This window comes from Oncorhynchus mykiss, chromosome 10 (genome assembly GCF_057628025.1).
Source record: "Oncorhynchus mykiss isolate SJ-2025 chromosome 10, ASM5762802v1, whole genome shotgun sequence".
In the NCBI taxonomy this organism is placed as follows: Eukaryota; Metazoa; Chordata; class Actinopteri; order Salmoniformes; family Salmonidae; genus Oncorhynchus; species Oncorhynchus mykiss.
In genome coordinates, this window is record NC_143031.1 from 27267811 (window position 1) to 27284093 (window position 16283).

Genomic DNA, 16283 nt, shown 5'->3' on the forward strand with positions numbered 1-16283 from the left:
TCAGAGGTACACTCTGCCAACACTCATCGCCATTCAACTGCATTGAGTATCGTGGGGTTGAGAATTCTCTGCTACTAGCTAACTACTGTGATTGTGTACCTGCCATTGATTGTGCACCTGCCATTGCCACTGTAAGTGAAATACTCTTACTTAGAATGTTTTTGTTTCTAAAATCACAATCATCAAGGACTCAAAAGTCCCTAACGCCTGCCTCTTCACGTTGAACAAAGAGGATCACACACTTGGCAACATCATCAGGCTGTAACGTCCGTCGTTAAATAAAGACCAAGGTGCAGCATGGTAGGCGTACATTTTCTTTTAATTATAAATGTTCCACCAAAAAACAATAAACAACTCAACGAACGTAAAGCTAGGAGTGCAAACACTTGCAACAACCAAAGACAAGATCCCACAACTGAAGGTGGGAAAAAGGGCTGCCTCTGATTGGGAACCATACTCGGCCAACAAAGAAATATAAACAGATTTCCCACCCTAGTCACACCCTGACCTACCAAATAGATAATTTAAAGGATCTCTAAGGTCAGGGCGTGACACAGACAGTGAGTTCAACTATTTAATTTCATTTCGATTTTTAGTGCATTAAAATATAATTGTAAAACTCTTCATAACTTAATTTTCTTGTTTTTGCAGACAACCTCTGAAGGACCCCGCAGGTGCTCTTTGCTGGCTATAAGGTCCCTCATCCTCTGGATCACAAGATTGTGATCCGTGTTCAGACTACAGTCCTCAGGAGGCTTTCACTAATGCCATCACTGACCTCATCAGTGAGCTGTCCTTGTTGGAGGAGAGATTTAGGGTGAGGACATGAGATACCGTCAACACATTTCATAATATCTCTCAATATTGGATTGACAAGGGTTTGTCTGTGTATTTCGTGGAACAGTTCTAGTGTAGCTGACTGTCAATATTTAATAACATTATATTTATCGTTCTCTATACTAGAATGGGTTGTGGAAAATGATCATTTTTGACAAAAATGTATGTAAGCACCATCTACGTTCCATCAATCTTCACTTGCAATAACTAGCAATATACCTGAAACACTCATCTTCAATACTATTTTTTTAACCAAGAGATATAATATAAAAACAAAAGTTAAATGACTATATGACAATAGACACCGATAGATTAGCTGAATGTGTAACAAATAAATTCATGATATCTCTTTAAACTTTGTTTCAGGTTTCAGGTTGTTTTAGGATAAGGACAAGCAAGAAGGAATTGAATGAGGATTGGTGCATAATGTTGGGAAAGAGGATGTCACTTTAAGAGTTCTCAATATCATGAACTGTTCCACTTTTCATTTGACTAGGATTCTTTAAAATGACTGTATTTTAGACAAGGTACAGCATGGTCCCTTTATCTAAGTACTGAATGGAGTTTTCATTCTAGACCATGATAACATATATGCAGGAATGGATGTAATTGTATCGGTCAAATAATTGTGTGTGTGTGATTTAAAACTGAAATTCTGAGCTCATACGGTGGTTTGGTATATTCAAAACAGAAGCACATGTTGTTAAACTCATTCGAATCCAATTCTGTACTGTAGTTCTAACCAGCTGAAAGTTGGCAAGCATGGTTTAAAACTTTATTTAATGGAAATATTTTGCATCACATTCATTGCTGTTAAATGTTTTAGTTTTGCAATGCCCAACATGCGTAGCATGTTGATGTGTTTTTGCTATTTGACCCTAAATTGTCTGAGAATAATGGTTTGTTATGTACTGTAAGGTTTGTTTTTGTTTTTAAATAAATAATTATTGTAATATTTCTTCATACCTTTTACATTCTTACAAAGCCTCTATTGCAAGCATCAGTGACTACAACATGAGACACTAATGTGAAAAGAGCAAATAAACATTTCTACTGTTGGGTTTGAATGATTCTACTGTATTTGATGCATTTTGCCTTGTTCAATGCGGAACTTAAATGCATTTGATGTGTTTTTGCTACGTCCTGTTATGGTGGGACACGTAATCTACTAATGGCGACGGAAATTCACCATGCTAATTGTGGTTGTAAGGGGATTCGAACTTGTTTATTGTGTGAGAGCGTGAATGGAAATGGACTATTATCGGAGAATGGTCAACCGGTAAGTTTGTGTTAACTGAAAAATAGATAATGTAAATAAGATCCTGTTCGGTTGCTAGACACAGCGCTCTGAAGCAAACGCCGTTAGCCAGCCCCCCTGTCTGAGCACTGTCAACAAATACATCATATTATAGCTAAACTACAGTAATATTACGTATTACTGTTTAGCTGTATAATGTGTCTGGAAAGCACTTATTACAGCACTGACTTCATGAGATTCTTTAAACAGATTTGTTGACTTTCTTTAGATACGACACGATTTTATGTACGACCCATTGCTGAGACGAGCTGTGAGCAATTATGGTGGGCAGCAGCTGTCTTTTCCCTTCCCTGGAATCTTTTTATGGAATAACTTCATATCAGAAGAGGAGGAGAATGAGTTGATAACCGATATGGACCTCAACGCCTGGAGAGAGTCACAGTCTGGTCGACGGAAACAGGTTTGTTGTCATCTTCTAACGTTTGCTGCAAGATGACGCAATTTTGGCAAGAGAATAGGGGCTGGCAGCATGAGTTGCAGAATCACCTCTGACAATGACCAGTGGTTCATTCTTCTATCATGGGAGGTACCCATGATAGCAACCATTCACTCCTAACGAGAAAGAATAACCCACTTTTTTAAAATGTCTTTACAGGACTTTGGGCCTAAAGTGAACTTCAAAAAACACAAAGTGCGTCTTGGTGGCTTCTGCGGCCTGCCTCCAATCAGCCGTAAACTGGTGCTACGGATGTCCCAGGAGCCGGTCCTAGCCGGGTTTCAACCAGTGGAGCAGTGCAACCTGGATTACCACCCCCAGCGTGGGTCTGCTATTGATCCCCACCTGGATGACAGCTGGCTGTGGGGGGAGCGTCTGGTCACCGTCAACCTGCTCTCAGACACCACTCTCACAATGTCCCTGGAGGAGGGCCTGACAGAACTAGGACCGGGGGGGGTCCGAGTGTCTGTGCACCTTCCCTGCAGATCCCTTGTGGTGGTATACAGCGAAGCACGTCACAGATGGAAACATGCCATCCATAGACATGACATCCATGAGCGCAGGGTGTGCAGTACCTACAGGGAGCTGTCTGCTGAGTTCATGTCTGGGGGAGAGCAGCAAAACATGGGCTCCCAACTGCTGGACATAGCTCTGAGCTTTGAGGGTACACCGATATAGAAAGACTGCAATCATCACTGTTTCATTTTTTTTCAATCCTATGTCCTTGACTGAAAGCAGCCTCTATGCACACTATTTTGACATGCTTTGGCTAAGCATTGCACTAATACAGTTGGATTGTTTGATTAATTTAACTGTAAATTCACAGTTCTTATAACTATGTTATAACACGGTGACACATTGTACTGCATTTCTTGCTAGGAGTGTGTATTTGAGTGTATTTTGTAAAATAAATCAGACCATTGAAATCTATGTATTGTAGTGATTGGCTATTGTATTACTGGATACTCACACTGCTCTTAGCACAGGTCTGCCAGTTTTGACTATCAGAAGTGACTTTTCGTAACAGGTTAGGAAAAGAGTTAGCCAAAATTGTCCCTGACGTGACTCGAACATATCTAGCTAGCTATAACCAGGCCTGCCCTGAGAACAGTCTTCGTTTCCGCTAATGCGATTCTGCGCGCATGTTATTCATGTGTGGTTCTCATTGCCCAGTTAGTTTGGGAATGTTATAAAGTGGGCATGCACCCAGTGTTGGGTAGTTAATAGACGACTCACGGCTTATGACATGGACAACGTAATATTCAGTTTCTGACAGAGCTAGAGTGTCCTATTCACTAGACTAAACTAATATTGCAAGTTACTGGCATTGTATGAGTGTATGTGTTGGCTGTCAAAGGAGGACATTAAACTTGACCATCTAGCTATCTTTCCAGCCCTTTCACTAGCCCTTGATCATGACTCTCAGTTCCATTACATTACACATAAGTCATTGGACGAAGGCGTCTTCTCCATGGGTGAGTTTTGTTAAGAACCCCTACTTTCAATTTTTTCATTAACACGCATCGCTTGCGGTACAGTTTTGGAAGCAAATTCACCTTCTTTCATATCAGTGAGAAAAAAAGGTTACATTTATACACCACTTGATAAGGTTAGGGTTCCCACAAGGTCATTTCTTCGTATTACAGCTCTTGTTTATGGAAACAGACGGAAGATCAGAGGCGACCACCTGTGCTATTTAGCTATTTAGCATGCGCCGGGAAGTGTAGCAGAAGTGTAGTTCCATCGGATGGAGGATTTTTTATTTGAACGATTCTTCATAACGAATGAAAAATGAGGGACATATCTTTTGAAAGCCGTATCGCAAGCAACAATCATTGATGCTTCTAAATGTTAAAACACAGTATCGGGATTGTAGTTCACATGAGCCAGCCGTGGGCAAAGCTAATGGCTGAAAGCTGTGGTTAGAAGGCTTCTTCGATGAGGTTTAACGGAGGTTGGCATCCTTTAAATGCTGCCTTACAGCTACCTAGTAGACTGAAGTACAACTCACTTATACTTTGCTTGAAACATTCTTTTAACAAATACCATACCATCTAACACTACACTCACCCTACTCCACTATTTAGTCCTACCTCAGGCCAACAACCTGAAATGATGGGACACCACCACTTAACACACCCTGTCACTCTTCTGATGTCTAGTCTCGCACACCCAAATACCTCTCTGCAGCTGCCACCACAACCTACATTGTCTATGACTTACGTTCCATCCCTTTAGTACAGTTGATAACCATTGCTATAAATGCTAAAAATCCAATCTTACTGAAACATATATTACTTGTTGGCCTATCCCTATTGCTGTTTTGGTTAGTGATTATTGTCTTATTTCACTGTAGAGCCTCCAGCCCTGCTCAGGCCCTGCAGCCCCCAGCACTACTCCCATTCCCCAGGCACTCTCATTTGTTGACTTCTGTAACCATAAAAGCCTTGGTTTCATGCATTCACTACTTTAGCACACTCTGCCAACCCGAATGTCCTTGCTGTGCCTGAATCCTGGCTTTGGAAGGCCACCAAAAAATGTCCATCCCTAAATATTACATTTTCTGACAAGATAGAACTGCCAAAGGGGGCGTAGTTGCAATCTACTGCAGAGAGTGCCTGCAGAGTTCTGTCATACTATCCAGGTTTGTGCCCAAACAATTCGAGCTTCTACTTTTAAAAATCCACCTTTCCAGAAACAAGTCTCTCACCGTTGTCGCTTGTTATAGACCCCATTCAGCCCTCAGCTGTGCCCCGGACACCATGTGTGAATTAATTGCCCCACATCTATCTTCAGAGTTTGTACTGTTAGTTGACCTAAACTGGAACATGCTTAACACCCCGGCCGTCCTACAATCTAAACTCTCAATCTCACACAAATTATCAAGGAACCTAACAGGTACAACCCTAAATCCGTAACCATGGGTACCCTCTTAGATATCATCCTGACCAACTTGCCCTGTAAATATACCTCTGCTGTCTTCAACCAGGATCTCAGTGATCACTGCCTCATTGCCTGCGTGCGTAATGGGTCCGTGGTCAAACGACCACCCCTCAACACTGTCAAACGCTCCCTAAAACACTTCAGCGACCAGGCCTTTCTAATCGACCTGGTCTGGGTATCCTGGAAGGATATTGACCTCATCCCGTCAGTAGAGGATGCCTGGTTGCTCTTTAAAAGTGCTTTCCTCACCATCTTAAGTAAGCATGCCCCATTCAGAAAATATAGAACTAAGAACAGATATAGCCCTTGGTTCACCCCAGACTTGACTGCCCTTGACCAGCACAAAAACATCCTGTGGTGTACTGCATTAGCATCGAATAGCCCCCGCGATATGCAACTTTTCAGGGAAGTCAGGAACCAATATACTCAGTCAGTTAGGAAAGCTAAGGCTGGCTTTTTCAAACAGAAATGTGCATTCTGTAGCACTAATTACAAAAAGTTTTGGGACACGGTAAAGTCCATGGAGAATAAGAGCACCTCCTCCCAGCTGCCCACTGCACTGAGGATAGGAAACACTGTCACCACCAATAAATCTACGACAATCGATAATTTCAATAAGCATTTTTCTACGGCTGGCCATGCTTTCCACCCGGCTACCCCGGCCAACATCTCAGCACCCCCTGCAGCAACTTGCCCAAGGCCCCCCTCCCCGCTTCTCCTTCACTCAAATCCAGACAGCTGATGTTCTGAAAGAGCTGCAAAATCTGGATCCCTACAAATCAGCTGGACTAGACAATCTGGACCCTCTCTTTCTAAAATTATCTGCCAAAATTGTTGCAATCCCTATTACTAGCCTATTCAACCTCTCTTTCGCATCGTCTGAGATCCCCAAAGATTGGAAAGCTGCCGTGGTCATCCCCCTTTTCAAAGGGGGAGACACTCTAGACCTAAACTGTTATAGACCTACAGTGGGGCAAAAAAAATTATTTAGTCAGCCACCAATTGTGCAAGTTCTCCCACTTAAAAATATGAAAGAGGCCTGTAATTTTCATCATAGGTACACTTCAACTATGACAGACAAAATGAGAAAAAAGTAGGATTTTTAATGAATTTATTTGCAAATGATGGTGGAAAATAAGTATTTGGTCACCTTTTTTATTTTTATTTTTTTAATTTACAAACAAGCAAGATTTCTGGCTCTCACAGACCTGTAACTTCTTCTTTAATAAGAGGCTCCTCTGTCCTCCACTCGTTACCTGTATTAATGGCACCTGTTTGAACTTGTTATCAGTACAAAAGACACCTATCCACAACATCAAACAGTCACACTCCAAACTCCACTATGGCCAAGACCAAAGAGCTGTCAAAGGACACCAGAAACACAATTGTAGACCTGCGCCAGGCTGGGAAGACTGAATCTGCAATAGGTAAGCAGCTTGGTTTGAAGAAATCAACTGTGGGAGCAATTATTAGGAAATGGAAGACATACAAGACCACTGATAATCTCCCTCGATCTGGGGCTCCACGCAAGATCTCACCCCGTGGGGTCAAAATGATCACAAGAACGGTGAGCAAAAATCCCAGAACCACACGGGGGGACCTAGTGAATGACCTGCAGAGAGCTGGGACCAAAGTAACAAAGCCTACCATCAGTAACACACTACGCCGCCAGGGACTCAAATCCTGCAGTGCAGGATTTGAGTCCCTGGCGGCGTAGTGTGTTACTTTTTGGTAAAAACTAAACTCGTCGTGTTTGGAGGACAAAGAATGCTGAGTTGCATCCAAAGAACACCATACCTACTGGGAAGCATGGGGGTGGAAACATCATGCTTTGGGGCTGTTTTTCTGCAAAGAGACCAGGACGACTGATCCGTATAAAGGAAAGAATGAATGGGGCCATGTATCGTGAGATTTTGAGTGAAAGCCTCCTTCCATCAGCAAGGGCATTGAAGATGAAACGTGGCTGGGTCTTTCAGCATGACAATGATCCCAAACACACTGCCCGGGCAACAAAGGAGTGGCTTTGTAAGAAGCATTTCAAGGTCCTGGAGTGGCCTAGCCAGTCTCCAGATCTCAACCCCATAGAAAATCTTTGGAGGGAGTTGAAAGTCCGTGTTGCCCAGCAACAGCCCCAAAACATTACTGCTCTAGAAGAGATCTGCATGGAGGAATAGGCCAAAATACCAGCAACAGTGTGTGAAAACCTTGTGAAGACATACAGAATAACCATGGGTACCCTCTTAGATATCATCCAACAAAGGGTATATAACAAAGTATTGAGATAAACTTTTGTTATTGACCAAATACTTATTTTCCACCATAATTTGCAAATAAATTAATTAAAAATCCTACAATGTGATTTTCTGGATTTTTTTTCTCATTTTTTCTGTCATAGTTGAAGTGTACCTATGATGAAAATTACAAGCCTCTCATCTTTTTAAGTGGGAGAACTTGAACAATTGGTGGCTGACTAAATACTTTTTTGCCCCAATGTATATCAATGATGTCGCTCTTGCTGCTGGTGATTCTCTGATCCACCTCTACGGAGACGCCACCATTCTGTATACATCTGGCCCTTCTTTGGACACTGTGCTAACAAACATTCAAACAAGCTTCAATGCCATACAATACTCATTCCGTGGCCTCCAACTTCTTATACTTGCTAGTAAAACTAAGCGCATGCTCTTCAACCGATTGCTGCCCGCAACCTGCCTGCCTGACTAACATCACTACTCTGGACGGTTCTGACTTACAATATGTGGACAACTACAAATACCTAGGTGTCTGGTTAGACTGTAAACTCTCCTTCCAGACTCACATTAAGCATCTCCAATCCAAAATTAAATCTTGATTTGGTTTCCTTTATCGCAAACAAAGCCTCCTTCACTCATGCTGCCAAACATACCCTCGTAAAACTGACTATCCTACCGATCCTTGACTTCGGTGATGTAATTTACAAAATAGCCTCCAACACTCTACTCAGCACACTGGATGTCACAGTGCCATCTGTTTTGTCACCAAAGCCCCATATACCACCCACCACTGCGACCTGTATGCTCTCGTTGGCTGGCCCTCACTACATATTAGTTGCCAAACCCACTGGCTCCAGGTCATCTATAAGTCTTTCCTAGGTAAAGCCCCGCATTAGCTCACTGATAGCAACACCCACCCGTAGCACAAGCTCCAGCAGGTATATTTCACTGGTCATCCCCAGAGCCAACACTTACTTTGGCTGCCTTTCCTTCCAGTTCTCTGCTGCCAATGACTGGAACGAATTGCAAAAATCACCTTAGCTGGAATCTTATATCTCCCTCTCTAACTTTAAGCATCAGCTGTCAGAGCAGCTTACCGATCACCGTACCTGTACACAGCCAATCTGTAAATAGCACACCCAACTACCTCATCCCCATATTGCTACTTATCCTCTTGCTCTTTTGCACCCCAGTATCTCTATTTGCACATCATCATCTGCACACCTATCACTCCAGTGTTAATGCTAAATTGTAATTATTTCGCTTCTATGGCCTATTTATTGCCTTACTCTTCACATTTGCACACACTGTACATAGATTTTTTTTTATTCTGTTATTGACTGTACATTTGTTTATGTGTAACTCGCAGTTGTAAATGAGAACTTGTTCTCAATTGGCCTACCTGGTTAAATAAAGGTGAAATAAATAAAATAAAAAGTTGTAATTTTTTTTAATACTTTTTTTAAACCTTTATTTAACTAGACAAGTCAGTTAAAAACAAATTCTTATTTACAATGACGGCCTACCAAAAGGCCTCCTGCAGGGACGGGTCCGGGATTAAAAATAGAAAGAAAATAAAAAATAATATAGGACAAAACACACATCACGACAAGAGAGACAACACAACACTACATAAAGAGAGACCTAAAACAACAACATAGCATGGTAGCAACATGGCAGCAGCACAACATAGTAGCAGCGCAAAACAAGCCTTATTGGGCACAGACAACAGCACGAAGGGCAAGAAGGTAGAGACAACAATACATCACGCAATGCAGCCACAACTGTCAGTAAGACTGTCCATGATTGAGTCTTTGAATAAAGAGATTGAGATAAAACTGTCCAGTTTGAGTGTTTGTTGCAGCTCGTTCCAGTCGCTAGCTGCAGCGAACTGAAAAGACGAGCGACCCAGGGATGTGTGTGCTTTGGGGACCTTTAACAGATATACTGAGGCAGTGAAGAAAATAGAGGAAGATGGGTCTAGGGGGAGAGCACCTGAGAGGAGTGATGTGAGTAGTAGATCTTTACCAGTAGAGGGATTTTTTTTGTTTTTACCTTTATTTAACTAGGTAGGCTAGTTGAGAACAAGTTCTCATTTGCAACTGCGACCTGGCCAAGATAAAGCGTAGCAATTCGACACATACAACAACACAGAGTTACACATGGAATAAACAAAACATACAGTCAATAATACAGTGGAACAAAAGAAAACAAAAAGTCTATATACAGTGAGTGCAAATGAGGTAAGTTAAGGAAATAAATAGGCCATGGTGGCGAAGTAATTACAATATAGCAATTAAACATTGGAATGGTAGATCGGCAGAAGATGAATGTGCAGGTAGAGATACTGGGGTGCAAAGGAGCAAAATAAATAGATACCAGTATGGGGATGAGGTAGGTAGATGGATGGGCTGTTTACAGATGGGCTATGTACAGGTACAGGTGCAGATCTGTAAGCTGCTCTGACAGCTGGTGCTTAAAGCTTGTGAGGGAGATGTGAGTCTCCAGCTTCAGAGATTTTTGCAATTCGTTCCAGTCATGGGCAGCAGAGAACTGTAAGGAAAGACGACCAAAGGAGGAATTGGCTTTGGGGGTGACCAGTGAGATAACTGCTGGAGCGCGTGCTACGAGTGGGTGCTGCTATGGTGACCAGTGAGCTGAGATAAGGCGGGGCTTTACCTAGCAGAGACTTGTAGATAACCTGTAGCCAGTGGGTTTGGCGAGGAGTATGAAGCGAGGGCCAACCAACGAGAGCGTACAGGTTGCAATGGTGGGTAGTGTATGGGGCTTTGGTGACAAAACGGATGGCATTGTGATAGACTGCATCCAGTTTGTTGAGTAGAGTGTTGGAGGCTATATTATAGATGACATCACCGAAGTCGATGGTCAGTTTTACGAGTTTTGGCAGCATGAGTGAAGGATGCTTTGTTGCGATATAGGAAGCCGATTCTAGATTTAATTTTGGATTGGAGATGCTTAATGTGAGTCTGGAAGGAGAGTTTACAGTCTAACCAGACACCCAGGTATTTGTAGTTGTCCACTTATTCTAAGTCAGAGTCGTCCAGAGTAGTGATGCTGGGCGGGGGAGCTGGTGCGGGCAGTGATCGATTGAATAGCATGCATTTAGTTTTACTTGCGTTTAAGAGCAGTTGGAGGCCACGGAAGGAGAGTTGTATGGCATGGAAGCTCGTCTGGAGGTTAGATAACACAGCGTCCAATGAGGGGCCAGAAGTATACCGAATGGTGTTGTCTGCGTAGAGGTGGATCAGAGAATCACCAGCAGCAAGAGCAACATCATTGATGTATACAGAAAAGAGAGTCGGCCCGAGAATTGAACCCTGTGGCACACCCATAGAGACTGTCAAAGGTCCGGACAACAGATTTGACACACTGAACTCTATCAGAGAAGTAGTTGGTAAACCAGGCGAGGCAATCATTTGAGAAACCAAGGCTGTCGAGTCTGCCAATAAGAATGTTGTGATTGACAGAGTCGAAAGCCTTGGCCAGGTCGGCTGCACAGTAATGTCTCTTATCGATGGCGGTTATGATGTCGTTTAGAACCTTGAGCGTGGCTGAGGTGCACCCATGACCAGCTCTGAAACCAGCTTGCATTGCGGAGAAGGTATGGTGGGATTCGAAATGGTCAGTAATCTGTTTGTTAACTTGGTTTTCGAAGACCTTAGAAAGACATGGTAGGATAGATATAGGTCTGTAGCAGTTTGGGTCTAGAGTGTCACCCCCTTTGAAGAGGGGGATGACCGCGGCAGCTTTCCAATCTTTGGGAATCTCAGACGATACGAAAGAGAGGTTGAACAGGCTAGTAATAGGGGTTGCAACAATTTTGGCAGATAATTTTAGAAAGAGAGGGTCCAGATTGTCTAGCCCGGCTGATTTGTTGCAGCTCTTTCAGAACATCAGCTATCTGGATTTGGGTAAAGGAGAAATGGTGGGGGCTTTGGCGGGTTGCTGTGGAGGGTGCCGGGCAGTTGACCGGGGTAGGGGTAGCATGGCCAGCCGTAGAGAAATGCTTATTGAAATTCTCAATTATAGTAGATTTATCGGTGGTGACAGTGTTTTCTAGCCTCAGAGCAGTGGGCAGCTGGGAGGAGGTGCTCTTATTCTCCATGGACTTTACGGTGTCCCAGAACTTTTTTGAGTTAGTACTACAGGATGCAAATTTCTGTTTGAAAAAGCTTGCCTTAGCTTTTCTAACTGTCTGTGTATATTTGTTCCTAACTTCCCTGAAAAGTTGCATATCACGGGGGCTATTCGATGCTAATGCAGAACGCCACAGGATGTTTTTGTGCTGGTCAAGGGCAGACAGGTCTGGAGTGAACCAAGGACTATATCTATTCCTAGTTCTACATTTTTCGAGAGGGGCATGCTTATTTAAGATGGTGAGGAAGGCACTTTTAAAGAATAGCCAGGCATCATCTACTGACGGGATGAGGTCAATGTCATTTCACGATACCCCGGCCAGGTCGATTAGAAAGGCCTGCTCACAGAAGTGTTTCAGGGAGCATTTGTCAGTGATGGGGGGTGGTCGTTTGGTCGCAGACCCATTACGGATACAGGCAATGAGGCCGTGATCGCTGAGATCTTGATTGAAAACAGCAGAGGTGTATTTGGAGGGCGAATAGTTAGGATGACATCTATGAGGGTACCCGTGTTTACTGATTTGGGGTTGTACCTGGTAGGTTAATTGATAATTTGTGTGAGATTGAGGGAATCAAGCTTAGTTTGTAGGATGGCCGGGGTGTTAAGCATGTCCCAGTTTAGGTCACCTTGTAGCACGAGCTCAGAAGATAGATGGGGGGCAATCAATTCACATATGGTATCTAGGGCACAGCTGGGGGCAGAGGGAGGTCTATAGCAAGCGGCAACAGTGAGAGACTTGTTTCTGGAAAGGTGCATTTTTAGAAGTAGAAGCTCAAATTGTTTGGGTACAGACTAAGATAGTAATACAGAACTCTGCAGGCGATCTTTGCAGTAGGTTGCAACACCGCCCCCTTTGGCAGTTCTATCTTGGCGGAAAACGTTATAGTAAGCAATGGAGATTTCAGGGTTTTTGGTGGTTTTCCTAAGCCAGGATTCAGACACGGCTAAGACATCTGGGTTGTCAGAGTGTGCTAAAGCATTGAGTAAAACAAACTTAGGGAGTAGGCTTCTAATGTTAACATGCATGAAACCAAGGCTTTTACGTTTACAGAAGTAAACAAATGAGAGCACCTGGGGGGTGGGAGTGGAGCGAGGCACTGCAGGACCTGGATTAACCTCCACATCACCAGAGGAACAGAGGAGAAGTAGGATAAGGGTACGGCTAAAGACTATACGAACTGGCAGTCTAACACGTTCAGAACAGAGAGTAAAAGGAGCAGGTTTCTGGGCACGATAGCATAGATTCAAGGCATAATGTACAGACAAAGGTAAGGTAGGATGTGAGTACATTGGAGGTAAACCTAGGCATTGAGTAATGAAGAGAGAGAGATAGTCTCTAGAGATGTTTAAACCAGGTGATGTCATCGCATATGTAGGAGGTGGAACAACATGGTTGGTTAAGGAGGACTCCAAGATGGCGTCACTGTGAGAGGGAGTGTTTTCCGCTCTTCAAAGCAATATTGAGAGTTAGGTGGTTAACAGTCAAATATTGGCTATTAATATTGAAAGAAACTAACTATAACTTTTTTATGGACATGGGATAAGTTTAGAGTTAGTTTTTGTCAAGTTGAATGGGAAGAACACGACAGAAAGACAAAAGTAGACTAAATATCCAAGTCTCACAGAAGACGGCTGACATGCTAGCTAGCCACAACGAGGACCAGAGCAGCATGGATACACTCGAAGCCGCGATCTCAAGCAAGAGAAAGAACACAACTGACCAGGATGAAATCCTTGCAACCTCTTTACCTCAGACCCCAAGTAAAATCCATCGGTAAAAAAAGTAAAAGAAGACATTTCCATGTCAGAACTTTTCTCTGCAATCCAGTCCCTGTCTACTAAACAAGACGCCACGCTCTCCAAAGTGTCCATCATAGAGCGGGCTACAGAAGAAACATCAAAGAAGATCGATAATCTGTCAGAAACTGTCAATCAACTACACAAAATTGAGAGCGAGAACAAGGAAAAGATAACGTTCCTAGAGAATGAGCTGAAGAAAATGCAATCCAAAAATAATGAGCTGTGTGAGAATGTAGCTGAACTTCAAAGGTACTCTCGCAGGTGGAATCTGAAAATCTAAGGTGTAAAAGAGGTAGAGGGAGAGGATATTAGAGAAGTAGTCATTAATATCCTGGGAAAAGTGGCACCATGCATCAAAGACAGGCTAAGAGACGTGATTGATGTGGTACATCGACTTGGGAAACGAAGATCTGATGGACCCCCTCGCAATATCCTCTTGCGCTTAACTATGCGCCATTACAGGGACATCATATGGAAAATGGCCAAGGGGAACAAGTTTCTGGACGAGAAGAAACTCTGCATCAAAGAAGCTCTGATACCGCAGGATATACAGAAGGCGCGACAATAAGGAAAGAAGGCGGGGTTCAAGGGCCCACACGCATTTATCGAAGGAAGAATGATTACTGGGTAACTCTGTTGACATTAAGCAAATTGGAACTGTGAGTACTACCATGAGTACAGTTAATGTACTGCCAATTATACATGTACCGTTCGAACTACAACTGATGAACACTTGCCAAAGAAAAGGAAGTAAATAGATTTGTTATTCTGTTAACCACCGCTACCTCATCTGAGCGTAGTTTTCCGTCGAGTAATCCTCTCAAGGTTCACTGTTTGTTTCATTGTTCACATTAATACTTGTTATCTAATTTGTGTTCTTTATTTTTTAATGCAGGAGTTCGTTTTCAATTCACTCAATATCGTTAGTCTGAATACTAGGGGTTTGAGAAATCCTACAAAAAGGAAAGCTTTATTTTTATACTGTAAACGCAGTAATGCAGATTTTGTCCTTCTTCAGAGAACTCATTCGGGTGAAAGTGATTTGAAATTTTGGGGAGATATGGCCTATTTGGCCTATTTCAGTCATGGATCAAATCATTCTGCTGGTGTTTTGACACTTATTCACAAGTTTAAAGGTGACATTCTAGAATCCACATCTTCACAAGACGGCAGATGGGTCATAGTAACTGTTAAACTTGACAATGCTATTTTCATCATCTGTAATGTATACGGACATAACTCACATGCTCCTAATAAGACCATTTTTACCCAATTTACCAGGAAAGTACAGGATTTAAACAACAAATACTCAAATACTCTAACAAATTAACAATGTTTTATGCAAAGATCCCATTACAATATCACCATTTGTCAATTCCTTTTATGAAAACCTTTGCAACTCTCAATTTCAGGAAGATGGTTGTGAAAGTTACATTTGCCACATTCAGAATTGTGTCCCTGTAACTGAGGATGATTTCCACTCAGTTTGTGATTCACCTGTGTCAATTGGAGAAATTAGAGAGGCTCTGAATTCAATGAAAAAAGGGAAATCACCTGGCCCTGATGGCCTGTCAGTTGAATTATATAGACAGTTTTGGGAGTTACTAGAAGACCCGATTTTCAATATGTTTCAAGATTGCATTAAAAAGGGGGAAATGGTCTCCACTATGAAACAGGGCCTTATTTCACTGATTCCGAAGCCTGATAAAGACCCTTCTCTCATTGACAATTGGTTAAAAAAAGATTAAAGAAAGGAATAGATACCATTATAAATGAGACTCAAACAGGATTTATGAAGGGCCGTCACAAGCTCTAACATTCGTTTAGTCTTGGACCTTATAGATTATTCAGATGCAATTGACTCAGATGCGGTTGTCCTATTTCTGGACTTCTGTAAAGCCTTTGACACAATTGAACATTAATTTCTCTTTAGGTCTCTTAAACTTTTTGGATTTGGTGAACATTTATGTATGGCTTAACCATTTTTAACAAAGAAATCAAAATTTCCCAACTGGCTGATGATACTACTCTTTTCTTAAGAGACAAAAACCAGGTCGCACATGCCCTTAATGCTATAACTGCATTTTCTATTGCATCAGGATTAAAACTGAATGTTTCTAAATGTGAAATGTTATGTTAATTTGACTCTGATGATAAAGAAATTGAAAATATTCCTGTAAAGGACTGTGTTAAATATTTAGGAATACATCTGTCAAAAAACCACCTAGTCAGACAACATTTGAATTTCTCTCCTAAAATTAAGAGAACTAAAAATATATTTAATAATTGGCTACAAAGAGATCTTTCTATACTTGGGAGAGTACTTCTGTCCAAGGCAGAGGGACTGCCTCGTTTTGTGTAACCCTCATTATCGTTATGTGTAAATCCAGCTACTTGTAAAGATATCAATAAGACCTTTCTTGACTTCATCTGGAAAAATAAGTCTCAAACTAAAAAAATATGTCCTTTCTAACCAAAGAGCTGAAGGCAGTCTAGAAGTGTTGGACTTTGTTGACATAAATAACACTTTCAAGATAAA

The 16283-nt window shown here is 42.1% G+C and overlaps 1 protein-coding gene across 1 annotated transcript; it reads left to right on the forward strand.

The window, feature by feature from the left end:
- Window positions 1-1955: 1955 nt before the first annotated feature.
- alkbh4 (alkB homolog 4, lysine demethylase) lies at window positions 1956-3521 on the forward strand. The gene is made up of 3 exons (XM_021617916.3): window positions 1956-2116; window positions 2364-2555; window positions 2751-3521. Exons 1-3 carry the CDS (start codon window positions 2009-2011, stop codon window positions 3267-3269), a joined length of 819 nt encoding a protein of 272 aa, XP_021473591.3. The 5' UTR covers window positions 1956-2008; the 3' UTR covers window positions 3270-3521.
- The last annotated feature ends 12762 nt before the right edge of the window (window positions 3522-16283 follow it).